We start from the raw sequence: 25,631 nt of genomic DNA on the forward strand, positions 1-25,631 counted from the left end.
ATGAGTCAATGTGGTGACCAAGTACATATGCAATACTCTACTGCAACTCTTCCTCCTGATGTTCAGTTTTCTATATTAACTATATTAACACAACGCACTAAAACTGTCACTTTCTACCATAGTCTATGCACACACATACAAATACATACACATATATATGAACCTTCTCAAAAGCCAAACTCTTCTGCTACTTGATTAAGAATGAACAATAGGTGACAGAAATCAGTTTAATAAAAACCTCATATGACATGTATGTTTCTGTTTAGTTTCTATTGGCAGAAGAACAACCAGTAAAACTCTTTAATAATGTTTGTTTTGTAAAAAATTAAAAATTATATTAATGACTAACACCTTTGAAAAATGTATACTAGCATAAATTTATTGAAGCTGGAGATTAATGAAGGGTAAATTGAGTATCTGATGCAATAAAAGACGCATTTAAACACAATCATTGTTGTACAGTCTGTACTGTAATATAAAAATATATATCCTAAAAGAAGTTTTTTTTTTTTACATGAACTGCAATATTTGGTACATTCCATTTCAAAACATGATGTTTTAATCGTACACAATAGCCTATAATAAAGACTCTAATGTCTAGAGTCAATCAACTACAGACTATTGCTTGATTTTGGGGGGGGGGTTGTTTATTATAATTGTGGTTGGGGTTAAGAATAATGCTAATAGCTTGCTACTCTGTGCTCTGTATGGAATAATGGAATAACCACAAGTGAATAAAGATGTTTTGAAGACCTCTGAATTAGGAGTGGCTTAACGTTTTCATTGATAACTTATAGATAAAATATATTGCTGATTTTTTACTGAATTACTATATAGGTTCAATTTAGCAGTCTACTTTGATTCTCTATTACAGTCTTGCTTTAGGGCACTTTAAGCAGGACCAGCCATTTGGCAAACAACGTGTGTAGGTGTGGCTGGATAGTGTCAAAAATAGAATAGTAAAAGTGAAAGTAAAGTGCAAACAGCGCAATGGCCACAGCTGACAGTAAGTGACCCCTTCACAAGTTGCACCTTTGTTAGCATGATCTGTGTTAATTCTGTATTTATTGTTGATTTGACTTGTATGTGTTTACTGACTTTATGTGTATCTTTCTTTTCCTTTAAATGACACATGGCCTCGTAAACAGAACTTTATGTGAGGGTTGTATATTCATACGAGAGCCTACATGTTGATTCAAAGTAAAACCAAACCCAGTAAGATTACGACTTAATGCCATATTCTAATATGAATGGAAGGATTGAAAGGACTGAAATTTATCTGAATCTGAAAGTATAGATACTATTATAGGTAGTGATTATGTACAGTTTCACTTTTGTTTTCCATGAAGCTTCCTCCACTAGAGGACACACTATCATCTGAAATTCTATTGTACTGAACTGATGTATGTCTGGATTCCCAGTAACAGTCACGGCCCAAAACATAGTGTCAACATAGTGTCTACAGTTTAGTCTCTGTTTTGTCATATAATGTATGATAATGTTACTGTATTAGACACTGTTGGAAGGTATGCAAGCATCTTGGTTAAAGATCATATTAAATCATTTACTTGTCAAACATGTAAACATGTGATACATGTTTTTCAATCTGTTCCAGGGTCTGATGATGAAACTGCAAGTGAATCTGACTTCAATGATGAGTCGGATACTGACGGAGAGTCACAGTCTGATGAAGAGACCGATTGCCAGGTCTGTTTCTTGAATGTTGGAAGATGATGTTGGAATCTGTGTCTATCTTATAATTACTCGTAAAGCCTTGAGAAGTGATGATTAACCCTATCTGTACACATTTCCATATGCTGAAGGGCACTTGCTATCATTTTTACTATGTTTTTTCAAACTGATATAGCATATGACCATATTTATCTCTCTAGAGCTGAAACACCTTTTGTATTTTCATATTTAAGACTCAAGTGAAGCCCTGTAAGTTTTACAACAGCGGAAGCTGTCGGGATGGTGACAGGTGCCCAAATTTGCACGTCTGCAAGTATTTCCTAAAAGGAAACTGCCGCTATGGGTCCAGATGTAAGTTGAAGCACTCCAGAAGTGAACAGGTGCCAGACCCATCAGCATCAACAAGTGAGGAGGAGGGAGATGGTTTATGCTTCCACTCAAATAATTTCATTTAGTAGACATATTATTGAGTTAATATTGCATCTTATCAATCAGTTTTGGTCATATTCTACTACTGTTTGTTGTCTGCTCTTTACACACAGCACATATTGTACAGCTGTACATGCTGCATTTTACATTAAGAAGCTCCCTGATTTTAGAGTTTAAAGTTTACCCAAGTATCTTTACAATAAGATAATAATAATTGTAACTGTTGTTTACCTGCTTAGTTTTAGTCTGAAAATCAATATTATGTCTTTTATTTTACCCAGACCCAAAGCTTACAGATGGCAGATACTACCAGTGGCAGCTGCATAATGGGAGGTGCTGGCAGGATGTTGAAAATGATCACATAATCGAGGCCCAGTACTGCCTGCCACACACCAAAAGCATTAAAATCTACAACACACCATATGGGTAAGAAGTGACACATTATTGTCCAGAGAGTAAATTATTTATACAGCATCACACAGTACATCATGGTTAAAAAACAGAGCCCACCTCTGATTTGTGTGTCCTTTTCTGTGTAGGGCAGTGAGCATAGATTTTAACAGGATGAGAGTGTATGGAAAGAGGCTGAGAGTGAGACGTTTGGATGACCGTAACACTGTGTGGACCTGGTATTGCATCTTGCGTCATAAGTGGATCAAGTATGGAGACAAGGTAGAGATGTATAAATACCCCAAAATGTGATTTGTAAGTTTTGAACTAAAAGTTGTAACATTTATATTCATTTGGCTTCTTGGTCAGCTTAATTTTAACATTTCATCTTTTCTGGGCAGGATTCAAAGGGCCATGCCAGTCCTGTGCAGAGCTCTGAAATAGAGAAGAAGTTCCAGAGTAATCCCTCAAGTTCTTTCACCTTCAATGTTGGGGCTGATACGTTTGAAATTAAATTCAGAGGTGCACCACACTCACACAACCGTCACAAAATACTAAGACTTACAGCACTTGTCCATCTAAATGAAATCTGTAGAACATGGATGGTTTCTTGTCAGATACCAAACTCATTCCCTCCTTTTTGTATTTGTTAGAAATGCGACAGGTGAGTAAACAGAGGATGAGGAAAGTCACTCGCCGACCTCTGTACAGACAGAAAGCAGGAGTAAGGTGAGTTTGAATAAATGAACTGCTAAAACTTCTGTCAAAAAATAATAATGGGACTTTCTAGACCACTTAGAAAACACTCAAACTCGAGGAAGTTGAAAGAGAATTTCCCTGCAGGGTTACTGAATTGTAACAATATTATTAGTCCTTTGCTTTTCCACACAGTTTGGTGAGAAGGTTGATACCACAATCACAGTCTTATGATAATGTGAAGCTGCTGGCAGTATATGAATGTAATGCTATGACATGTTCACAGAGTTTCTCAAGTAACCTCAGGTATCCAGAACATGTCTCTGGGGACCAAACCACAGTGGGAGTTTAAGGGACAGAGCGGCAGATGGCACGTGTTCAAACACAGGGTAAGTCGTCTGCCGAGTCGAGGGCACAGTTATCTCATTATTATCAAATAAAGACTGTGTCTTTAAATCATAGTGTTCAGGTAAAACGTGATGATTTAAATGGCCTTGTTTCAACAGCAAGGCACTTCCACTGAATGCTCAATAACCAGCGATGACATTGAGAGGCAGTACCAGCAAAACCCCTCTGGAAGCTTGAACTTCACAGTGAATAGAAACCCCTACAAGCTGGACTTAGGAGGTGAGTTATATTTTCAATAGTGTAATAATAGTAACACTTTATTTTATCTCAATCTCCTGATTGTTTCTTGAAATAACTATTTTGGTATGAACTGTAACATGAATCTGCTTTTTGGCTGAAGTTAAGCCAAGTAAACAGGCATTTATTATTATTCCGTCAGTAAAGTAAACTTTATTTTTCATTTTATATTGTTGCATGTTCATATGAGCTGTTGTGTACTGACTGAATAACCTGGTAGTGTGTATTTTGTGTTCTTGCTGAGAATTAGAAGAATGTATTCACATCTACACATTAAATATGAACTTACAAACAGCAGACACTCAGCTTACTTTAACATAAAGACTGCAAAGAGGGAAACATAATCGTCACAGTCACGATATACAAAACAAAACTTGTCATTTTTACACCGTTTTTTTTAGAATCTAATCAAATTAGATAAACATAAATTAATGACATTTAGAAGTGCATTTTATGACCTATTCCATTATAGACCTGTAACTTAAAATACTGCAAGAAAATACCATACACAAGAATACAATACAAAGGAACTTCATTGAATAGGACTTCAATTCAATAAGGAGCATTTATCCTGGTTTATTTTCCACAGCGATGAGCCAAACCAACCTCACAACCCAGCATAAACGCCAGGTCAGACGTGTGTGAGCATCACGAAGGACTTTCACCTCCAGAAGATGCCACCAATTGTGCAATACTGTCTTAGTGCTCTGATCTGAGATTCGTTTATTTCGGGTGTTTGCAAGATTTTACTGTTGCCTTTCAGTAGATGTGTCTTGATATTGCCCTTGAAATGAGATGCTTATTAATGGGTTTACATTAGTAATGAAATCATGATAATCAATGATACAAATGTTCCTGAATGCTGTCGGGAGATCTTGTTTTTATTTACTCATCATTTGTATTAGTTAACTCTGTACTGCCATACCAAAGAGAAGCAAATATTTATGGTGCTGAACCTGAAGAATTAAATCAGCTATAGGGTGAACACTATGGAAGTTACATATAACATAGTATTTGATCATATCTGCCTTTTCCTGTATTGATAAACATGGAATCTGATGCAAACTGAAAAGTATTTCTGTTTCTTTTACAAAACTCAGATTGATGCTTGTGCCATAAGACTCATTATTGCAAAGCTGATGTTTCCACTGCAGTTTACATGAGTCCAGTCACTGACCTTACAGTTTAAAAATCTATTCTGCACCAAGGTGATCTGCACAGATCCTGTTGAATATTGTGTTATGGAAATAAAAATAGAGAACGTGGAAAATACATCTGCTGTCTGTTGTGTTGTTTTGCCGAGCCAATAAAACTTGACATTACTACTTTTATAAATCTGAACTTGGACCTTGTGATTGTTTATCCATGTAACTATTGTCCCTGCTGAGAAACGAGGGTTTCGCCTTCTAAACACGCGCAGCCTCAGAAATACACAAATGACCTGCCTGGATTCTGTGCGCATCGATAATTCGAAGTGCTGTGAACGAACCAAACCTGATTTACAATCTAGCTGAGTAAATGAAAGTAAAACTGTGACAGGCTTTGCTCCTGTTGGCTTCGTCCTCAAACTGAAAGTGAAAGACGCAGCTTGTGGACATCCTGGGTAGGCTACGTCTCAGAGATTTAATACATTGGCTCTTTAATAATAAACATACTGACGTTCGCTGCTTTTTATCTGTGTTTCATCGACGTTTTTGGTTATTTGGGCGGCGCGTTCACTTCAGATCCCGGTGAGTCACAGTCTGAGCTCCAGCTGTTTGTCACCGTCACGCAGCTTCAAGGCTGGTTTTCTAATCTGCACCTGTTTTAATGTTCACAGGGTAACAAAGACCAGATGGACGATCCGCAGGGCGCTACAGGTTGGACCTTTGGTTGAGTTCAGTCTTTTTACAGACGCTTGCATGTATTTCTGTGTGATCTGGACTGACTTCAAATATCATTGCAGCTACAGGCTACAGCCACTTGCTGCTGTGAAAAATCACGTTTCAAGGAAAGAGCTGAGACTGTACATGAAAACCTTCATTCTGCCTCTGGGCCCCAAACTCTCTTTATGAATGTATCTCCAAAGATCCTCGGTCTAATTAGAATAAAGTCCGATAAACTATATGTGAATTAAAAGCAGAAACCCTCATGGTTCAAATGGTATAAACCGATTCAGGATTGAATTACCACAGTGACAACAGTTCCTTGATGTGTAACAGGAGTATAAACAGCAAAACGGTGATTCTTACCTTTGCTGATGTGAACAGATCTACACATGGACTGGAACGACAAGTGTTGACTAGCGGGTTTTTCCTAACAGTCCGGGAAACACAATGTCTCCAAGTTTTTCTCAAGCACCATGTTTGAGAAAAAAGACACCAGGGTCCTTCACCTTTCAGTCCTCCTTAAAACGTTTTGATTCCGTTTGTTCTCCGCTTGTTTTCGCGTTTATTTACTACAAATAGACAAACAGAGGGTAGATTTACAATCTGCAAACTCCTGTGAATGAAATAATGTCACAAGCAAACTGTTGTCAGGTTTTAGAAAGTCAATCAGTACGAAAACCAATGGCAGCTACCACTCACAGGTAAAACCCACCTAGAGAGTGGGACAACCTCTAATGACAGTGAAATCAGCCAATGGCATTATTTGTCAATGATGATTGACACATGGTGTAGCCAATGAAATAACGTTTCCAAGGATGTGACGCCGTGTATACTTTGCTAAGACCTCAAGACTGTTAGACAACTTTATACCTACAAGTATATAAGTTTATTTACATGCGTTCACAGTCTGTGTAGCTGTTTTTTTCTGTCTGCTTCTACCAGCAGCACTACGGCTGTACTGGCTGTTTTTATTTGTTTTGCACCTTTTTTACAATAAATACACTTTTATGAGTTTAATACAGTATGACATTTTCACAATAAACTAGAAAGTGTTTCCTTTCCAATGTAGGTATAACAGCTATTTTAATTTGGCTATGCATTTTTCAGGCCTGTGCACAAAAAAGGGGCCTACAACAAAGAGGTTAACTGCCACACCAGGTCCTGTATGTGTTATATGGGGACAGCACTTCCTGTCACATGCTGTATTAGGGCTGGGCTCAAGTGCAGCGTCACATAGGCAATACACAGGGCAAGTTAATTCACAGTTTTATTAAACTAAAAGGAACCAACACAAAGTGTCCCAGGAAACACATGAAAACTGAGATAAACCTGGTTTAGACTGGTCAGGTTTCAGCGTTGAAAGGTTTCCATACTGTTACCTGTAATGTCTTATTTAGAGAATAATAAAACATCTGATGTTCTTGTATTTTTCAGTCAGTGGGAAACATTATGAGTGGCAGCTGTATGATGGACATCAGTGGCTGACAATTAGTAATGACCATGTGATCGAGGCCCACTACTGCCAACCTGGAGCTAGAGGAATCACCATCAACACCAGTCATGGGTCAGTGGTGCCATTTAAATGGTCCCGTCTCCAGCCTTTTTTTTTTTTTTTTGCTTTCGTTCTCAAAGAAACTGGCTGTGTAGCTGCCATTTCTCTAACAGATGCTTTAAAGCTCACCACTTATTTCTAATCTGCACATATTTGAATGGAACGTTGCAGATAAGCTTTGAGAAGGCGATGCCAAACCTGCCAAAAATGTATTTTTCATGCCATTATTAGTATTTTTGAACGTGAGCATTTGTTGAAGGTGTGAAGCCTCTGAAACAACATCCACCATTAAAGCTCAAAGAAACTCAGAATAGTGATATACATTTCTTATAAAAAGAGCATTGTAGAGGAGTTGCATAGTGCTATATGCCATAAATGGACAGGTGGATGTGTTTTATGTTGATCTATCTAAACTGGACTGAAGTTGTACAGGTCAAACAGCCAAAATGTAATAACTTAAACTAACTGGTGTGTTCACAGGCAGGTGTTCATAGACTTCGATACGTTGCAAACGAATCACACAGGCCTAAAGGTTCAGAGACTCAGCTTCTTACCTGAGGGTGAGACGGAGGAAGTAGGCTGGTACTTCAGAGACGACCTCCTGTGGCGGGAATATGGATCTCAGGTGCAGTGGTCTTTTAATATGGAGGCTCTGGTTTGTTTCATGTTCAGGGTTTTTTTCCGCTATCTGGACTGACTTCACACAGAAGGTTTTCTTTAGTCCCCTCTCATCCTCTCCCTCAGGGCTTTGGTTCATTGATCTCTTCAGTCAGCAGCAGAGATGTTGAGCATCAATTTGCTCTCAGCCCTCAGGGATTGTTCAGCTTCACAGTGGGCTCTACAGCCTACACACTCGACTTCTCCGGTACGTCTACCCACCTGTGTGACTGTGGGGATTTTATTAAATGTTTCTTTATACAGTTCAATGCAACTGACCTTAATTTACTCTGCAGCCATGACCCAAACAAACAGCATCACAGGTTTACGCAGGAACGTACGCAGGCGTCCAAAATCAACTTCAAACACAGGGAGGTAAGATTTTTCAGCAAACCAACAACCTCATTTTGGTCACTAAATACGACCCAAAATATCCTAAGCCAGTACAGAATGTAGATGCAGAGATCTTTGACTAAAATAAGGGATGTGATGGATGGAGCCGCACTGCAGTGCTTTTTATTGAAATGCTTCTGTATGTAGGTCTGTGATAGTCTCTTTATGTTTCTGCAGCCTTTACTCCACAGCTTCCTCCTCCTACAAGTGGGAGTTCATGGGAGACGAGGGGCAGTGGACAGAATACCAAGCACATGTAAGTAGGACATCATGCAATTTCAGGTAGCTGGACATTAATCTTATAAAAATGTCTAATAAAATATGTACAGTAATGGTTTTCATTTCACTTTCAGTTAGAAACTTTCAACTTTTCTGTGTAGATATGTTCATTTGACAGTGCTGCTATCGAGAGAGAGTTCCAGCTGAACCCACAGGGACAGCTGCACTTCCAGATCAAGAGGTTCTCATACACCCTGGATTTCTCAAGTAACGCATATGCACACAACGTCCACAGCTGCTCTTCTGTTAAACAGAACAATCATTGCTTGTGTTGACAACAGAACATTCTCTCCACTGGTTGATCACAGGATGGTGTCAAGTCAATAACAATATTGGGACTAAAAGAACAGTGAGAAGGAACATTAACAATGGGAGTCAACAGAGCAGCAGGTTTGAGAACCCCTTAAAATGTATGACAACTCCTCAGTTTAGCCCTGAAAATAGAGCTGTTGTTTGTCTATTATGACTTAATTCACAAAGCCTTTCAACTTTGTTCTCTTCTTCAGTTCGAGCACTCTGCCACGATGGCAGTTCCAAGATATCGATGGAATATGGAAAGACTATTCCACTGTAAGACACGATTGTTTTTATGTGTAAAAATATCAGTAATGTTAAGAACTAAATCCTGCGATTAGGGTCCTAACTAGGTTGTAACAAGAGCCTATGTTGCTTAAGTGAAATTCCTCTGATGTGTGTTGTTTTCTGGTGTCAGAGCCAGTGCAGCATTTCCAGTCAGGACATTGAGCTCCAGTACCAACAGAACCCATCAGGCACTATGAATTTTAGCACCAAGAGATTCAAATATGAGCTGAACTTCTCAGGTGAGCTGAAAACATGGAGATCTGTGTTTTTATCCAAAATAACAATCGGCTTGGATATCAAACCAGGTGGCATTATGACAATAAGAGAATACTTGCCAGCTGAAGCTCAGCCTGATTGTTTACTTGTTTACTGTTGTTGCAGCCATGACACAGAGAAACCTGTCCACAAACACTGCCAGATCAGTGCGTCGAATTTAACCAGCGACTGTGGGGAAACAGCAGATTTGGTGGTCAAGGGTAAACTTCACATTGGTTCTGTCAGTTAAATCAGACTGCCTGTCATGTTGAAATGATTGGGTGCTGCTTTTCACAAGCTTAAATGTGGGATATTTAATAGAAGGTACAATGGAAGACTTAAGATTTTAAGATTGTAAGATTTTAAGAAAGCACTTTAATGTTGTTTGTGTTTTTAAACATAAAACCAAAAGGTTGTTTACCAGTGTTTCATATGACCCTGCCTTATAATATTTTCAGGTAATGTTACATAATAAATTGCACATGTACATTTAAAAATGTTCATTAATGGTGCATTTGTCTTTTCTAAATTAAATTTACTTTCACACCAATATTTCTAGTATTGTTTGGAAACTGTCAGACAAATAATAATGACCCTTTGAGAACAGTAAATCATGTATTATCCTTTATATGTACAGATTTTCATTGAATCACCTCAGAGACCAGCACCTTAACACATAAAACAAGGTCCACACTACACATATATGACAGCAGGAGCACACAAACAATCTCGTAGAAGAATAAGCTTTAGTTTTCTGCTTTGGGGTCCTGCAAGAATAAATGTGAATGCACTCTCCAAACATCATACCCATTTTGTGGTAAAGCCAAACTGCCACACACTATACGTTGATATACAGATGAAAAAATCCAATTACAGATACATATATAGTCATGTATGAATTAAAATGTGGAAATTAACCGAATCTGAAGAGCCAAATTCACAAACAAACACTGCTACGTGGCTGGAGAGAAAACCCACCTTGTATGGGTCGCATTATTACACAAAAACAAAAGTGACACTTCAGCATGTTAACAACAATCAGTGTTAGCAGAAACATGGTGTGGCCAAGGTGCACTTAAAAACCCTAAAGTGGTGTAATTCTCCTCAAATATGTAAGATTCAGAGTGAGTGCAGATTAACATTTAGCAGATTAGAAAATCTGACAGACCTATGAAGTTATTGTATGCCAGTGGAGATAAAGGTAAAGAAATATGATGGCAGCTCGAGCCAATGTGCATCTCCAACAACCAGTAAGGATTGTTGCACATGACTCATCTAAGGCCATTACCACAAGAACATAAGAAAGGGCCCTCACATAGCAATCCATCATTAAATAACTATATATTTACACCTCTGACAGCTGAAAAGTGCTGAAATCTAAATAGGTAGCGAGAATCTTCTTACTTGTATAGAAACAGAAATGGTGCAGTGGAGGATTCTGAGCTCATTCAAAATTCCATCTGTGCAAATCTAGCTCGATGTGTGAAATAAACATTGGTCACCGTACTAATTTGGAATTTTTATAAGAAAAGATACTAAAACTTGAGCTTTCAATCTTTTGTGGTCAAGTTCAGTAACATGCGACACAGCAAGTAATTTGAGAAGAAAATTCCAGGCAGCTGCATGAAAGGAAAATGAATATCTGATGAGATGAGCACTGTCTGCTGAGTTTTCCACATGTACCCATGTAAGGCACAACAGCCTAAGCAGTGCACATGGTCCTCGTTTCCATGTTCAGCATTAAGCTCTCACTAAAAGGACACTGCTGTAAGAGCTACTCTACACAACCTAACCCACTATCAGACAATCATTCATACTGCATTTATAAAAATTGATATAATGCTTTTTGTTACCAAAGGAGGTGAAATGGTCATTAACAATCTCTGACCAGACAAAAATAACTCATTTTAACCTTTTCCCACATAGTCAAATGTGGGAAAATGTCAAATTAAGTTATGAAAAAAATTGCAGCATCAGAACATCATTATAATAAAATGAGAAAAGGGGAAAATGTGTTTTCAAAACGGTGACTGCAGAGAAAGTGTTGCCATGGAGATGGACTGCAGAGGGGTTACTCTGTTTACCCCATTTAAACAGCAACTGCTGGGCTGTCGATTTTCTACACCGCTTTCAGTTTTAGTCTGCACCGAGGAGCCTCCTTGATGCAAACAGACTTGTCAGTGCTACACTTCAAGCTACGTCCCCTTAGGCTCAGACATTTTGGCATAAGCAGAATCGGTTTTTAAGCCAACCCTCTGATTATTTTGGACATGCAGCAGGTCCTAAAATAGTCTGAGGAAGCAATAAAATAGTACAGACGCCTGAACACTTTTTCTATCTTTTCTTCCAATTTTAAGATTTGATTCTAATTCTTGTTCAGGAAGTGACATACATTCAATCCATTCAATCGTTCATGAACACAAAACCTTCCTGAATAATCTAAATTGTGATTTATTTCAATAACCATAACATTTGGACCCTAAAGAATGTGAAGTACAAAAAAGTAGGAAACCCCCAGCATTTAAAGAACACGGCATAGACATAGTAGTGCCCCCCCCCCCCCAGCCTTTAGTCCTTCTGGTCAAGTAGAGATGGAATAGAGGTGCAGGTTCATTCCTCAGCTGAATGTGAGCAAAAGTCTGAATTTAAACTGGGTCAGATTAAAAAATGTACCCTTTAAACCATTTTAAATCTTCACATTCACTCAGTGTCTTATTCTATAAGAATTCAAGGCTCTTCTGTTCGTAGTACAGTAATTAAAAGAATGTACTTAACCTGGCACCTTTTCACATTAGCCAAATAAGTCTTTCAGATCATTGTTGGCAGATGCACTATGTTTAATTCCACTTTGGTTCATACTAGGGGCAGCAGCAGGTTGAGAAAAGTTCTGCGGGCTGAAAAAAGGGTTTGCTTGCACCCCAAAGCTCGGCACCCCTCCCATACCTACGGACGCACCCTGCATCTGAGTCTGAGCGGTCTGGGCTGAACCAAACTGACTGACCCAAGGAGTGTTGGCTCCAGATGTAACCATGGGACTCATTTGGTTGAGGGTGACTTTGGGCTTGCTGGGTGTAAAAAGACTGTCCAAGGCTGACATGTCGGGAGCCTTATTTGTCTGCCCAATGTGTCCTTGATTTTGCGTGATTGCTCCAAAGTTTGGGGTGCTGGTCGTTGCAGCCATGCCCCCATAAAGGCTGGGACCTGTGGGCCGCATGCCCATCCCCATGCCTCCTGCCTGGAAGCCCATGGCTGGATTGAAGCCGTTAGAGACTGCGGTGCCCATGGAGGGGAAGGCAGAGATGGTGGTGCCTTGCACTGGGGCTGGTCGTGCTGTGTTGGCCAAGGACAGGCTGTTCAGTGATGTCATGTTGTTAAGAAGGCTGCTGGTCAGGTCCTTAGTCTACAACATAAATTAGAGGTTTATCATCACAAGCCGTTAGTGTTTGACAATGACTCCATGTTTTTGTTCAGAGAATTATGTGAGTTTTACCTGCGAGTTGGTGGTGGTGGCTGGTTTGGCAGTCTGTGGCGCTAACGGCTGCTGGTTCCTCAGTTTGGCCGCTTGCTCCTGTTCCTTTGCCAATCGCTGTTTCTCCTCTAGAGTCAGAGACATCTTTAGGGATTCAAGGAAAGAGAGACCATGAACAAACTGGACCACCCGCTAAATTAGCAAAGGTAAAACTTTGCGTAAATGAGCTGTGAAATTGTTTCCATACTCTATTAGGCTGTGGAGCTGTTGTTGCAGATCCGTTTTCCTTCCCATTAACCCCTGTGCTTCCAAAGAGTTCATCAATCTGAAAGCAAAAAAAGATAAACTGGAATCACTGCATCACAGCAGTAAAACTCAGGATCTTTACAGACAACAGATAATATTTACTGCACAGTTAAATATACTTAAGTTACTGCACTGACATGGAATTGACCTCTCACCTGGTTGCCAGAGCTAGGTGGGCTCTTGGTCTCCTCTGATTGGCTCCCTGGATTTGAGATGTTTAAGCTCCTATAAGGAGAAAAGACAACAATGGACAGAATCAGAAAGGAGGCATATATACAAGCCTGATTAGCCCAGGTGTCCTAGCTAATATGTAGTAACAATTCCCATTAATATTTATGATCAATGATCAGAGTGAAAAGTTTGACTCTAATGTACAGGGTGAATTAACACAGATACCTCTGCTGCTCCTGCATGACATGCAGCTGCTCCAGCTTGGTCTTGTGTTCGTTCTCCATGCGACTCAGCATGTCACGGATAACCACCATGAACGAGTTAAACTGAAACATCACATATATTAGTTAAGACAAGTGGGAGCTGAAGAAAAATTAAACTAACATAAAATGCAATGGTGCAGATGTTAATTGAAAAAACAAACAGTACTGATTGATTTTTGCAGATAAATGAAAATTTTAAAAAGCTACAATATGTACAGTACATGTGTTTGGCTGTGTAGTACCTGGTTCAGGTTGAGGTTGTTGTCAATGCTAAGAGAGACAAGATGGGGCAGGCTCTTAGAGGCAAGGTGCTCTTTGGGGATGCCCAGCTTCTTGTGGTTGAACGTGCACTTGTATATACCTAAAGAGAAGAGACAGGATGTCAAAAAATGCATCATCAAGCAAAACAGGAAGATGGTCAACTGTTTTAATCATATGAGTTTGTTTACCTAAAATGCCCATGAGTACTGCTGGTTCTCTAGAGGGGATCTGTTGTAGGAAGGGCAGGATCTCATCAATGACAAACCACTTGTCAAGATATTCCAGAATTTTTCCCAGACACACCAGGGAGTTCACTCTGACCTAGATAATCCATACAGGCACAAAGTCAAAATGCAGTATCAGTAAGGAATAGTTGTGTTTGTTGTAATCACCTTTTTTCAAGGTGAGTGTAACAGCAAAAGTAACGATGGTTTAAAGACAAAATTACAGAAAAATATCATTTTTTGGAGGCAGGTAGCCTCTGGGGGCAGAAAATAACTGATAAAGGCTCACAGCTAGTGAAGAGGTCTGGAGGCAGGCTGATTTGATACGAGGGATGAGGGAGTTCTTCATGGACGGGTAATCAATCAGGTTGGCAAATGTCGGGATGATGTTCAGACACAGCTCCTGTTCAGCCACAGATAAGATGTAATGAAATATGACATTGTTATGATGCCAAGTACAGCATCCGTTTTTACTGTGCCCTCAAGATAATTATGAAAAAAACCTTCAAAGGTTGGGATGCTAAAAATACACACCAATACACCAACCAAGTTAAAATGTCAACAATTCTCAGTGTTTGTACTTCTCAGAGGTGGTGTCTAAAGCAACAAAAAAGAAATTTCAGTCCTATTTTCAAAAAATCCATTATACAGTAGCTCCTTCAATCTTAGCCTGACAACAATCAGTAGATAACTTCACCAACATCTGTTCTTGATGTGGTGGTTATTCTTCTCATTTCCAATGTTTACAATGAACAGTGTTTAAATTCATCTCAACAGCACCTTAAATACTAGGCCCAATATTCTCTCTGTACCTGGATCTGAACAGAAGGGGCTTCCAGAGCTCTGTAGACCATAGGCAACACACTGTTCTTAATGTCCTCTGCTGGTGTTTTGGTCAGCAACAAGTCCATCTTTTGTAGGAAGATCAGCAGGATCTGCACAGCACAGAGGGTCGATTAGCAAAACAGTCAAAGCAAGAAAATACCATCATGTCTTCTACTGGTGTGCACTATGACAAGTGGAAGTGAGCAGTGATTTCAGGGGCTTTAGTACAGGTTTTAGTACTACAACAATGTAACAACACATCACATACACCTGCTGACTTTCACAGCAGAAAGCACTCACCATATTACTAGCCTGAAGACGCATGGAAAGAAAAATACAAAGAAAGACAAGTCTTGATAAAGTGACAGATAGTCCAAACAGATCATGCTCTTTAGTCAGTTTATAGTTCACTGATCAATCTCAAATCTCACATACACATCTGCCAAATGGGAGAAAATACCATGCAGAGGTTTTAAGAGGAAAAAAACTACTTAAAAAAAGATGTGAGAATATATCAGTGCATTGTTATCTTAGCAAACCATGCTCAGATTACAGTAGTCCCTTCTACACAGCCCTGTGCAGTAGAGCCCTCTGTACGTGCAGAGTGGTTTTGTGTGTGTGTGTGTCTACCTGAACAGGTTCTTGCTGCTTGAAAACAGGTGTGAGGTCAGGTAAGATGAGACGAACATACTCCTCCTTGGTGCACTCCTCAGCAATCAGCAGCACGTTGGGCAGCACAAAGGGAACCATGTCCGGGTTGACAAACTCAGAAGTCAGTGCAGGCAAGATTCGATACACCACCACTCTCTGTGAAAAAGGACATCAGAAGGCATTAATGTAGAATGTACTGAGATTTGACTGAGATGACTTTACTCGCCTTCTGTAACATCCTGTATAACATCTGTATACATCCTATTCAAAATCTACCAACACTTACCTTTGGTAGTTTGGGCAGGACTTTAGGGAGGCCTTTATAAAACTGAGACTTCTGCAGGTTGTCCCTCTGGAAGAGGGAGTCAAAGTACTGCAGAGTAACAGCACCCACGTCATCAAAAAATGGGATCTGATTTCACACACAAAAAACAAAAATCATGCTCAAAGGAAAGTCATCATACAATATCAAAAAAGTACATACTACATAAACATGTTATGGAAGTTGATATATTTTTTTGATCTTCATGCATGTAACAGCAATGCAAACCTTAGTCATCTGATCGGCATCAGGACGGACATTGGGTGTGACGCTGAGCAACATTTTCACATGGTCCCTCACCTCGTCAGGGATCTTGTTCAGCAGTGCTGGATTCATGCTGCTCAGCTACAATTGAAAACCACAGGAAGAACAGAACAGAACAAAGGAGGATAAAATCAGTATTTGACTGGTATTACTGACACAGCACTCAAGTTTTAGTTCTACTGAAGCTGTGATGTGCTGAATCATGGAAACATGTTTCCACTTTATCACTCAAATCAAATATTGACTTCTGCCTGCGCTATGAGTCTCAAATTTGAGACTCAAATCTGCTGTTGCCAGATAGCTGACTATCTGGCAACATAAGAAAACGCTGTTCCTTGACTGCAGTGTAGCAGGTTTTTCTCATGATCAAAATTCTAAGTTTAAGTTACATTTTTGAACTGGTTACAAAATGCAATTATGGTGTTATCAGGGGATTTATAGTCCTCTAAGTCAATCCAGTCAGTCATGCTCCCACATTTGGCACAAACCCACTCACCTGGTCCAGCTGCCTGCTGAAGCTCTTAAAAATGTCATGCTTATTGACTTGGAAAACAGGCTTGCCCTCATTGAAGACGGCGTGCATGACCACACCCAGAGAGTACATGTCAGACGCAGAGTCACAGCTGACGGACAGGATGTATTCAGGGGCCAGGTATTCAGGGTTGGGGAGGCAGAGGGGAGGTAGGTTGGGTTCCCACTCTTTACATGTATATTTAGGCTGGAGGAGAACAGAGTATAAAGATGTGATGATACTGCTGACTGACATTATTTTGCTGAGAATCCCTGCCTGACAGGCCGACCTGAGGGAACAAAAACATACCTCAGCATCTGAGGGGTTCGTAGAGGAGATGCTGAAGTCAAAGCCCATGATCTTCCAAGCTCCGCTCTTGTTGAGGATGATGTTCTCTGGACACAGGTTACCATGGACCATTTTTACCCCACTGTGGAGAAATGACAAGCCCTCCGAGATCTAAGGACACAAATAAATAAAAATGTCAGGAAAAATTAAGGCAAAACAGACACAAAGACATTGTTTGCATTGAAGTGCAAACTGTTTGTCAGTGAAATCCCTCAATCAAGAACAGAGCCCTGAACCTCAGGCAAACTATATATTTCATACCAAAGCAAGGGTTGGGAACAAACCTGTATTTGCTCTCAGTGTGAATGGGTCAAGTGATGAAGTACTAGTTTGGATCTGGTATATCTCAATTTCCGAATTAACAAAGAAAACAACTGGCAGATTTATCAATATTAGAAATGAATCCTTGGTTTCAGCCCTACATCAAGCAATGGCATCTGACTGCCCTCTCACCTGAAGCAAGCCGTACTTTGTCTCCACATCATATAGTTTGTACTCCTTGATGTCGTTTGGGACGGGGCTGGGCAAGTTGTCCCACTGACCCAGCACATTGGACAAACTGGCAAACACTGGCTCTGTACAGAATGCCAAGCAGTCTCTGAGGACCAAACAGAGAAATAACACTGATTTTTGGCAGCTGAGGTCTAACTGAACAGGCTGAGATAATTAACAACACAAGGTTAAAAATATTTAGAGCTGTTCTGGCTGAGAGTTAAATAAAGACAGTGCTAAAAAAGAAGTTAGTACAAGACAGCCTTGTATTTCTTTTGCCCTCAGGGGGACATACATTATTCAAGGACAAGTCTACAGAGCCTTTTGATCATGACAAGCTTCTGCTCACAAACACACATGGTGGCAGACAACAGGTCAGGTATTCAACCATCCCTTCCACCCCCTAATCAAGAGTCAAGCCCCTGTTTAAGCTAAGATGGATTCATTTTATCGGTGATAAACCCCATCAGTATGCGTTTGTGAATGCACGTGTGTTAATCACCGTGACTCTTCCAGAGGATGCTGCACAGTCAGGAGACGGGGGTGTCGCAGTCTGGTCAGCTGTTGCACTCCCCTTTTCAGCGAATCAACAATTTGATCCTTTTCAAATTTCTGATACTTGTCAATCATCTTCTTATCAAACACAAATACTGCCACTTCCTGTATTAAAGACAAAGAGGAAGGTGCTTCGATCAGCTTTATTAGGTCCAAGACATACGCCCGACAAAGGAAGTCCTCATCTGATCTCTTCAACAGCAAAAGCATGATGAATTATTTAGCCCTTTCAGTCTGAACTTGTATGAACTGAAGCAGGTCTGATCAGAGGGAGGGTTAACACACACCTGTTTGGTGGACTTCTTAGTGCCGTTGTAGATTCTCCAGGACATGCCAGGACCCCCACTGGCAATATGTCGTCCAACTTCAAACTCCCGTGTCACCGGGTTCCCCATGACGGCGCTGGTGACATCGGCCGTCACCTTGGTGACAGTGCTTTTTAGCTTGTTCAGCATGGACTCCATGTTCAAGCTTGACCCGGTAGCTGAGATGAAATAGGTGGATGACAGATCACGAAGGACAGGTAAGCAGTTAAATTAAAAAGACTTTTAGTCTTTAACTAAAAGCAATAAACCTGTCAGATAAATGTCAAAACAACACGTCTCTGCGGGGAAGAGCTAAAAAAAAAGACTTCAATAATCCATTAGACATGTACTATAATGCACCTGCTAGAAAATTTGCACATCAAAGTGCCCACCAGCATCCTGCCTATGCTGGCTGAAGAGAATAAGCACTGTAACAGCCAATCTGTCCCCAGAAATAAAGACTGACTCAGAGCAAACTCAGCCACGCCACATTAAGGCTCTCTTTCGAAATACTTCAGAGTGACTTGAAAGAATGTTAAGGAACAAGAAGACAGACCAAAGAACATGGCCGAGGGTAACAAAGTCAGATGATGTCTACATGAACAGTTTCTTTGTGGTTTCATCTGCCTTGAGTGGGTTTCCAGAATTTTGAATTTTAATTTCAATGCACTGAAAAAAGGCTGAATAGGCTTTATAATACATACCAATATCAAATACACTGTACTGTGTGCATAATTAATGCCTTACAGATCCCTGCATAAGAAATGTTAAGCCTCAATATAAAAGAGATTCAAACACAATCAATATATCGTTGCCAGTACCCACTTTAATCAATTCTTTTAATGTGAATCCACACATGTACTGTACATAGATAATGCTGTAATGCAGTATTACACAGTACCTCAGTCATTTATATATGCTCAGCCAAAGCCAACTATGTTAAACAGTAAATTCAGATTAATCTGATGCTATTAGTTTTAGTGTGAGGTGTTTAGGGCCAAAATGATCCATCTCTCCCAGACTGGATCTTTTTTTCTTGTCTTTTAAAATTTCTAATCTAAAACACTGCAAGATGTGAAATACTGCAGGACTTCTGGACTCCAACTCTCTGGGAAACCTGTTCGCTGTGTTGAACTGTCAGCATTGTAGTAACATTATGTTTTACTGTGACGTTTCACCTTTACAGCGTCACTCACATTCATCAACAGTAACATTTTAATAACAGGCTTCTCCTGCCATGAGGTGGGTGAAAAGGTCTGACTGGAGTATATGGTAAAGAGACACTTCAGAACCTTATCTGACGATGACAATAACAATACAGCAACTTATCTGTCAATATCAGATGCCAACTAGTCAGCAGACAAGCAGTGAGGAAGCTTTCAGACCCTGATCTCAGCAAAACCACCTGCACAGTCCACCTAAGAGCCACCTAGCCTAGCACAGGCGTTAGCATGTTACCCAGGCAGTTCATTAATACCTTGTTTATTATCACCTGATGGGTTACGGTTAAATCGGTTACATCAGTGACAAGACTGAACAGTATTTTAGTGTTGGATTATGTTGTTTAAATGGGATATTTGTCGCTTAGCGTGGCTGTTATGTGTGATTGAGAAATGCCTTAATGTCAGCTAAGTTACCCGTCACAACTAGCTCAGCGTTAGCAGGTAGCAGCTCTCTTCTCAAAGCTTCTTTTAACCCCTTAACTCCCAGTGTAGTTCACTAGGCTGACATCATCGCTAAAATCTGTCAATAAGCGTTTTTTTCCTGATAAACAGGTCTCAGTGTTGACCTGACTGCTCCCCAAGCTAACCAGTCAACAATGCGCCAAGTACACAGCGACGCCACTGTTATTACAGTCAAAGACCGTTTTTTTCACTATAAAGCTGTCACTCCAATACTTTGCGGACACTCACCTTAATATGAAAAGATGTGTCCGTGTTGTTTTGTTATTGTAAGTGGTCTCTCAGCAGCACCGCTGTCAGTAGTGGCTGTGAAACACAGCCCCCATGTCTTTCAGCAGCATACGTAATGAGTTAGCTTAGCGCGCTAGTCAGCGAACAACCCTGTTTCCGGATTTCCAAGTGAGTCACGTGAATCAACGTAATGTGAATTATTAATTTTTCACAGTATAGATCCTGGAATTATTTTAAATTAATCAAGAGATATATTCTCAGGTTAAATGTGACGTTTCAGTCACAGCCTTAAAAAATATCTTTTAGTATAGTGAAATAATTTGCAGCTAAAATTATTAATCAGGTAACATATGAATGAAGAAGAATAGGTAATATGTTATTTGTGACTGCAGAAAAAGAATCACTGTGATTATTAGTCACTCATTAAAATAACCTTCAGTATAAAAAAATATTTGTGGATCTTATAATGAAATCAAACTCTGTGGACTTCATCCATTATCTATACCTGCTTATTCCTATTTAGGGTCACAGGGATCTGCTGGAGCCGATCCCAGCACTCTTCAGGTGAAAGGCAGGGGTACACCCTGGACAGGTCACTAGTCCATCACAGGGCCACATAGAGACAAAGCATATGAACAGAAGCATTCTGCTTTAGATCAGTTAGACTTTTATTTGATGTGTTATTTCAATAGAAAGTGAAGCATGTTTCAGCATCATAAAGTGCATTCTAACATGATTTCAGTTTTAAAAAGAACAAACGATGCTGATTAAAATGAGATCTGACTGTAAATTAGTGGTGTATGACCATGGCTTCATTTGACAATATTAAATCTAACTGATGCACAGTGCTTAACCAAATTATTAACCCCTTCCATCAAAAGTTATATCTATTCAAGTAATATCGTACAAAGTTACAATCCAAGTATGGCGCTAAAAGCATTTAATCTTCAATAAAAATAAAATACAGTATATTAACCTGAGTTATGGTTAGCCTAACACACTACAGTATTGTACCCTATCTGTTTTCATTTCATATTAAATTTCATGTTAAAAATCATCACAGAAAAAAAAAAACACATCTATGCCCAAACAAAAACAAGTTACATAGTGTTAAGCTTAATTTCACAACATTAGTGTTTCCCATTATTGTAGTACAACCAAACTGAAAACTAAATGGCTGCCATAATAATAAACTATTTAAAAACACAAGGACTCAACAGTGTATTAATAAAACCTCTCCAGCTGGAACATGGGGAGACCACAGCCACGCACAAGTAATATCAGCACCGACAGTGTCAATCCATCTTTACATACTAAACATAAGAGGTATGAATGTATGCTGCTTTATGCCACATAACACCTAGCCCAGCATAATCATAATGTGCATTCAATTATTTTCATCCTTCAGTGTAAGTGCAGTACCACAAGTTTGCTTTCTACATTTCAGAAGGTGCTGGAGAAATGCTGGAGGAAGACCACAGGGTGATGTTTTTCAAACTCTTTGAGCAGCCTCCTCCTCTCCTTGACAGGCATGCTCTTGCTTGAGGAAATGTCATAAAGAAGCTGCTTGAGGCTCTCCAGCGTGGTAGCCTCACGCTGGTCCTCGTATTCCTGTGGTGTGACCTGCTGGCAAAAGGTGAACGCTGCAACAGACAGTGGGGAAGCAGACTTTATTTTGATTGAAGGTCAAAGAAAATATTTGTAAAAAAAAAAAAAAAAAAAAAGTGAGAGATTTGTCTTTTGGTGTAGATCTGGTGCAACAGTGCCTCCATGTGGACAAAATAGTAACTTCCAAAGTCCAAAATTTCAGACAAATTAGAACAGGTGTATTTTGTTGCAGATCTGGTGACTTACTGGCAATAGAGTCTGGATCTTTGCCTTGCTGCATAGTCTTCAACGTTCTCGTAACAGCTTCAATAAGGGATGTAGGAGTCTAATAATTGCAAAAATACATAAAAAGAAACTATAAGAATAAACCTATAAGACTACAAACTAAGAAATTAAAATTGACCTACTAACAGGTATCTGCAGTTCCACATTGTGCACAGAACATGGAAAACTCTGCTATATGTAGAAATTTAAGAAGTCATGCGAATATTTTGTGTTACACTAACAAACAACTTAAAAAAAAGGAACAGAGTTAAGGTTCAATTTAAAAAACCTGTAATAATGCAGACCTTATAGATTGTGAGACCTATAGTCCAAAACAGTTCTGCTAGAACACAAGTGTACCTTGAAGAGCTCAGTGTGATTGTCCATGAGAAACAGTACCAGGGTTTCACTCTGAGATCGAGTCAGCTCATGATGGTGAACAACTGCCCTCTGAAACGTGCGGCACACCAAGGCCCTGTTATCAATCTAGAAGAAAAAAAGACCACAGTGTTAATGAGAGATCAATGCATGATATTCAATGCTAATTCAACCTTGGCTAAACTACTACAAATAAAAGCTACATTTAAATATAACAAATTAGTCAAAAAACATACATAATCTATAAACATTTATGCTTTTTCAAGTATTTCCAATAAGTTGTATTATTATTTTCTAAATGTGCGCAAAAAGCTGGAGCTGATGTGTTGTAGAGTGTAGAAGGAGTGAGAACTGGGCTACCTGCTTCTGTAGACGGCAGGCATCTTCGTGAGCTGCTGTGGCCATGAAGGCCAGTAGTCTCCGCAGTTCATCTCTCACACTGGTATCCAGTAGCCGTAAACACAACTGAGATGCAGTGATGGCATCCTGCACCTTTCCTTCATCTGGAAGAAAAAAAAGATATGGACAAGAAGAGGTGGAAAGAGGTAAGATCCCCAACACAAGGAGGAAAAAGTGCTGGCCTTCATGACTAGAATAAATGCATGATGCTTTTACAAGAACCCAAATCTTACCCAGTAATTTCAGAATTGCAGCATGTATGTCCAGGAAGCGTCCGGAAAGAAGTGGTGCTTTTTCCTTTCCACTGTAGTACTTGGCAATAATTTCAAAGAGAAGTCTCTTTTGGCTTGGTATCTGCTCTGCATTATCAGTCTCTACAGAGGCATTGTTGCCTTGTTGTCTGAGCTGTTCCCCTGCAATGACGATCAGCTGGTCAGGGAACAGCTCCAAGCAGTCTGCGGCTGCTGACAACCACACATCCAAGCTGAGAAAAGACGGTGATTTAGAACAGTGAATTAGAACAGAATTTCACTTTCTTTCATTCGAGAGAAGGTGTATAATCACTTCAGTTTCTCTATAGCAAAACATTCTTAAGCATTAATGAGAGGACTGACTGGGGCAGGTTGAGGGTGTCTGGCAGCTCTCTCTCCAGGCATGTGTTAGAGATAACCAGGTCCTGGGTGTCCAACGGAGCTCTACAGGCCTGTGACTGAATCCTGGCAGGAGAGGTCAGGATGCAGTCCAGCATGGGCAACTCCACTATCTGTAACAGCTGCAGCAACGTCTGCTGCTTCCAAACCTCATCCACAACTGACGAAGAAGGAACAGAGTCCATACATAACATATCTATACAATTTTTTTAAATGTTGTACAGGTTGATCCCTTATATAGAGCATCTGTCATACTGGCGTATAGTGACAGATTAGATTAGTCTTACCAGCCTTGGATAGAAAGGCAGAAGAAGTCGTGGCTACGCTTAAAGCCGGGGAAAGGGATGGTCGCAGGTTGATCGTCCTCAGCAGTCTTTCAACCCTCCTATCTGATGGTCCAACAGCAAGAGGATTGGGGATTGTTCTCAGTTCATTCAGCCTGCAGACAGAATTTTTCCTTAATTTTAGCCGAACCTAATTTTGATGCAAATATTAATAAGAATGTGAAATGTATGTGTTATTGCAATGGTGCCTTTAAGACCTAATGGAGACACACTGAAGATTTTGTTCCAGGTGTCATCTAATCCCACCTAACAATATCAGTATTATTTCATTTGTAAATCCATGTATTTTTCTGAACCAGAAGCTCCACTATAGCATGTCGACAGTAAAACCAACCTGGAGCTCTTCTTCCTCTTCATCTCCATCCTCTCTGGTGGCAGGTTTTCTGTGTCAGTACTGCACACCTTCCCCAAAGAGCCAGGTAACCCTGTGTACTCCAGAAAACGGTAAAGGCTATAGCTGCTGTCCTCAAAGGTCACTTCTTTGTCTCTGCGAAACAGCTTCGTGCCCACCGGTTCAAACACTTTTGCCTCCATCAGAGCCTGGCAGAGTCGTGCAGCTTTGAGGCGAGACAATTCACTTGTGCAAAACACCACATTCTGCATCAAATAACTCAGCACTGTGTCCACAGCATCTGATCCTGTGAAACATTCAGTATGAACACGTAAATTCCTTCTACAGCGACGCACCTCCACCTGAGTTTGCAGGGCCTGAATAATGTTGTTCCACAGCTGGGTGGCACCAAAGGGGCCTGAGAAACCTATTGGGAGACACGGGGTCAGGGGAAAAGGGGTGATACAGGTCAGTTGATGGACTTCAACCAATTTACAGACCCTGAAAAATAGAATTACTAAGACAGATATTTTATAGTCCACTGCATTACAGCTTGCACCTTTTAGTTTACAATACTTATCTGAGAACTAACACTACATCAAAAACATACGATGAGCTTATAAAAGCTCATGCATTAAATTACTCACTAATATTAGCGTTTTACAGGCAAAAGATCACGATTTTAGTGCAGAACTTTTACTTGTGTTATTCCTCTTTAACCTCTTTAAGTTTCCTTCTCTGAAACAGCTAATAACAGGGCGGTAAAAGCTAACGTAGTCATGTACCCTTCAGCATGCTAATACTAATTTACATCACTATATTTTGTTTGTTTGGTTATATTAAAATAAAGGAGACCTCTTAACTTCACACTTATTTACGTGTTAATATTAACAACTTACTTTGCTGTATATTTTCACGAAAACTTCTGGTTTGGCTATTCAGCCTTCGGAACCGAGGAGTCAAATCAACCGCCATCATGAACTCATCAACACCTTCTTCTTCATCTAAACTTTACCGGCAGAGAACGAACCTCTGCCCTCTACAGGCAGCAACATGCACCGCACCTGTTCAGGTGGATCTCTTTTTATTGTAGTTCCTGTACATCCCAGGAACTGGCGTTTGTGGGGTGTAGCCGCTCTCTTTCTGGGTTAGAAATAACTTTTTAGTCAGGTTATCTGTTTCATCCAGACTGGAGTGTGTCTGCACTGATTTTTTAATTAAGGTGACACATCAAAACGTTTGTTGTGAAAAAGACCTGTAGGCCTAACTACACACACTTTCTTTGCACTTTAAAACATAATCTTAAGACATTTTTGTCCTAAAGTGTTTTATACCAACA

The 25,631-nt window shown here is 39.9% G+C and overlaps 4 protein-coding genes across 4 annotated transcripts; 2 read left to right on the forward strand and 2 right to left on the reverse strand.

Moving 5' to 3' along the window:
- Nucleotides 1-947: 947 nt before the first annotated feature.
- Nucleotides 948-5,126, forward strand: LOC113141760 (protein mono-ADP-ribosyltransferase PARP12). Its single transcript, XM_026326283.1, has 10 exons — nt 948-1,006; nt 1,616-1,707; nt 1,926-2,097; nt 2,403-2,547; nt 2,661-2,793; nt 2,913-3,033; nt 3,165-3,240; nt 3,494-3,596; nt 3,714-3,834; nt 4,442-5,126. The coding sequence occupies exons 1-10, from the start codon at nt 991-993 to the stop codon at nt 4,495-4,497; spliced, it is 1,035 nt and encodes a 344-aa protein (XP_026182068.1). The 5' UTR covers nt 948-990; the 3' UTR covers nt 4,498-5,126.
- Nucleotides 5,127-5,399: 273 nt separating this feature from the next.
- Nucleotides 5,400-9,988, forward strand: LOC113142040 (uncharacterized). Its single transcript, XM_026326787.1, has 13 exons — nt 5,400-5,455; nt 5,559-5,582; nt 5,672-5,711; nt 7,155-7,284; nt 7,753-7,897; nt 8,017-8,137; nt 8,226-8,304; nt 8,500-8,578; nt 8,703-8,808; nt 8,910-8,991; nt 9,108-9,171; nt 9,314-9,422; nt 9,565-9,988. Exons 3-13 carry the CDS (start codon nt 5,687-5,689, stop codon nt 9,618-9,620), a joined length of 996 nt encoding a protein of 331 aa, XP_026182572.1. The 5' UTR covers nt 5,400-5,455; nt 5,559-5,582; nt 5,672-5,686; the 3' UTR covers nt 9,621-9,988.
- A 46-nt stretch (nt 9,989-10,034) lies between these two features.
- On the reverse strand, nt 10,035-20,455 carry scyl2 (SCY1 like pseudokinase 2). Its single transcript, XM_026326786.2, has 18 exons — nt 20,319-20,455; nt 18,388-18,584; nt 18,048-18,205; nt 17,507-17,651; nt 17,015-17,164; nt 16,691-16,912; nt 16,159-16,275; nt 15,895-16,020; nt 15,588-15,764; nt 14,945-15,067; nt 14,422-14,535; nt 14,097-14,229; nt 13,890-14,008; nt 13,610-13,710; nt 13,369-13,438; nt 13,155-13,232; nt 12,929-13,051; nt 10,035-12,838 (listed from the first exon to the last, which is right to left on the reverse strand). The coding sequence occupies exons 2-18, from the start codon at nt 18,562-18,564 to the stop codon at nt 12,230-12,232; spliced, it is 2,742 nt and encodes a 913-aa protein (XP_026182571.1). The 5' UTR covers nt 18,565-18,584; nt 20,319-20,455; the 3' UTR covers nt 10,035-12,229.
- Nucleotides 20,456-21,417: 962 nt separating this feature from the next.
- Nucleotides 21,418-25,281, reverse strand: depdc4 (DEP domain containing 4). The gene is made up of 9 exons (XM_026326946.1): nt 25,192-25,281; nt 24,296-24,719; nt 23,905-24,056; nt 23,582-23,777; nt 23,201-23,451; nt 22,929-23,071; nt 22,551-22,676; nt 22,173-22,251; nt 21,418-21,961 (listed from the first exon to the last, which is right to left on the reverse strand). Exons 1-9 carry the CDS (start codon nt 25,268-25,270, stop codon nt 21,762-21,764), a joined length of 1,650 nt encoding a protein of 549 aa, XP_026182731.1. The 5' UTR covers nt 25,271-25,281; the 3' UTR covers nt 21,418-21,761.
- Nucleotides 25,282-25,631: the final 350 nt, after the last annotated feature.

This window comes from Mastacembelus armatus, chromosome 23 (assembly GCF_900324485.2).
Source record: "Mastacembelus armatus chromosome 23, fMasArm1.2, whole genome shotgun sequence".
Lineage (NCBI taxonomy): Eukaryota > Metazoa > Chordata > Actinopteri > Synbranchiformes > Mastacembelidae > Mastacembelus > Mastacembelus armatus.

Excerpts from the sequence above, each read along its gene's own strand:
- LOC113141760 (XM_026326283.1), top strand. Across the intron at positions 3,241-3,493 it reads AGACAGAAAGCAGGAGTAAG|AGTTTCTCAAGTAACCTCAG; the intron begins GTGAGTTTGAAT and ends ACATGTTCACAG. Across the intron at positions 3,597-3,713 it reads GGCACGTGTTCAAACACAGG|CAAGGCACTTCCACTGAATG; the intron begins GTAAGTCGTCTG and ends TTGTTTCAACAG.
- LOC113142040 (XM_026326787.1), top strand. The coding sequence starts at position 5,687 with ATGGACGATCCGCAGGGCGCTACAG. Across the intron at positions 8,579-8,702 it reads GGACAGAATACCAAGCACAT|ATATGTTCATTTGACAGTGC; the intron begins GTAAGTAGGACA and ends TTTTCTGTGTAG. Across the intron at positions 8,809-8,909 it reads ATACACCCTGGATTTCTCAA|GATGGTGTCAAGTCAATAAC; the intron begins GTAACGCATATG and ends GGTTGATCACAG.
- scyl2 (XM_026326786.2), bottom strand. The coding sequence starts at position 18,564 with ATGGAGTCCATGCTGAACAAGCTAAAAAGCACTGTCACCAAGGTGACG. Across the intron at positions 18,206-18,387 it reads CTAAGAAGTCCACCAAACAG|GAAGTGGCAGTATTTGTGTT; the intron begins GTGTGTGTTAAC and ends TCTTTAATACAG. Across the intron at positions 15,765-15,894 it reads TCCTGCCCAAACTACCAAAG|AGAGTGGTGGTGTATCGAAT; the intron begins GTAAGTGTTGGT and ends CCTTTTTCACAG.
- depdc4 (XM_026326946.1), bottom strand. The coding sequence starts at position 25,270 with ATGATGGCGGTTGATTTGACTCCTCGGTTCCGAAGGCTGAATAGCCAA. Across the intron at positions 24,057-24,295 it reads AAGAGGAAGAAGAGCTCCAG|GCTGAATGAACTGAGAACAA; the intron begins GTTGGTTTTACT and ends TTCTGTCTGCAG. Across the intron at positions 23,778-23,904 it reads TGCCTTTCTATCCAAGGCTG|TTGTGGATGAGGTTTGGAAG; the intron begins GTAAGACTAATC and ends CTTCTTCGTCAG.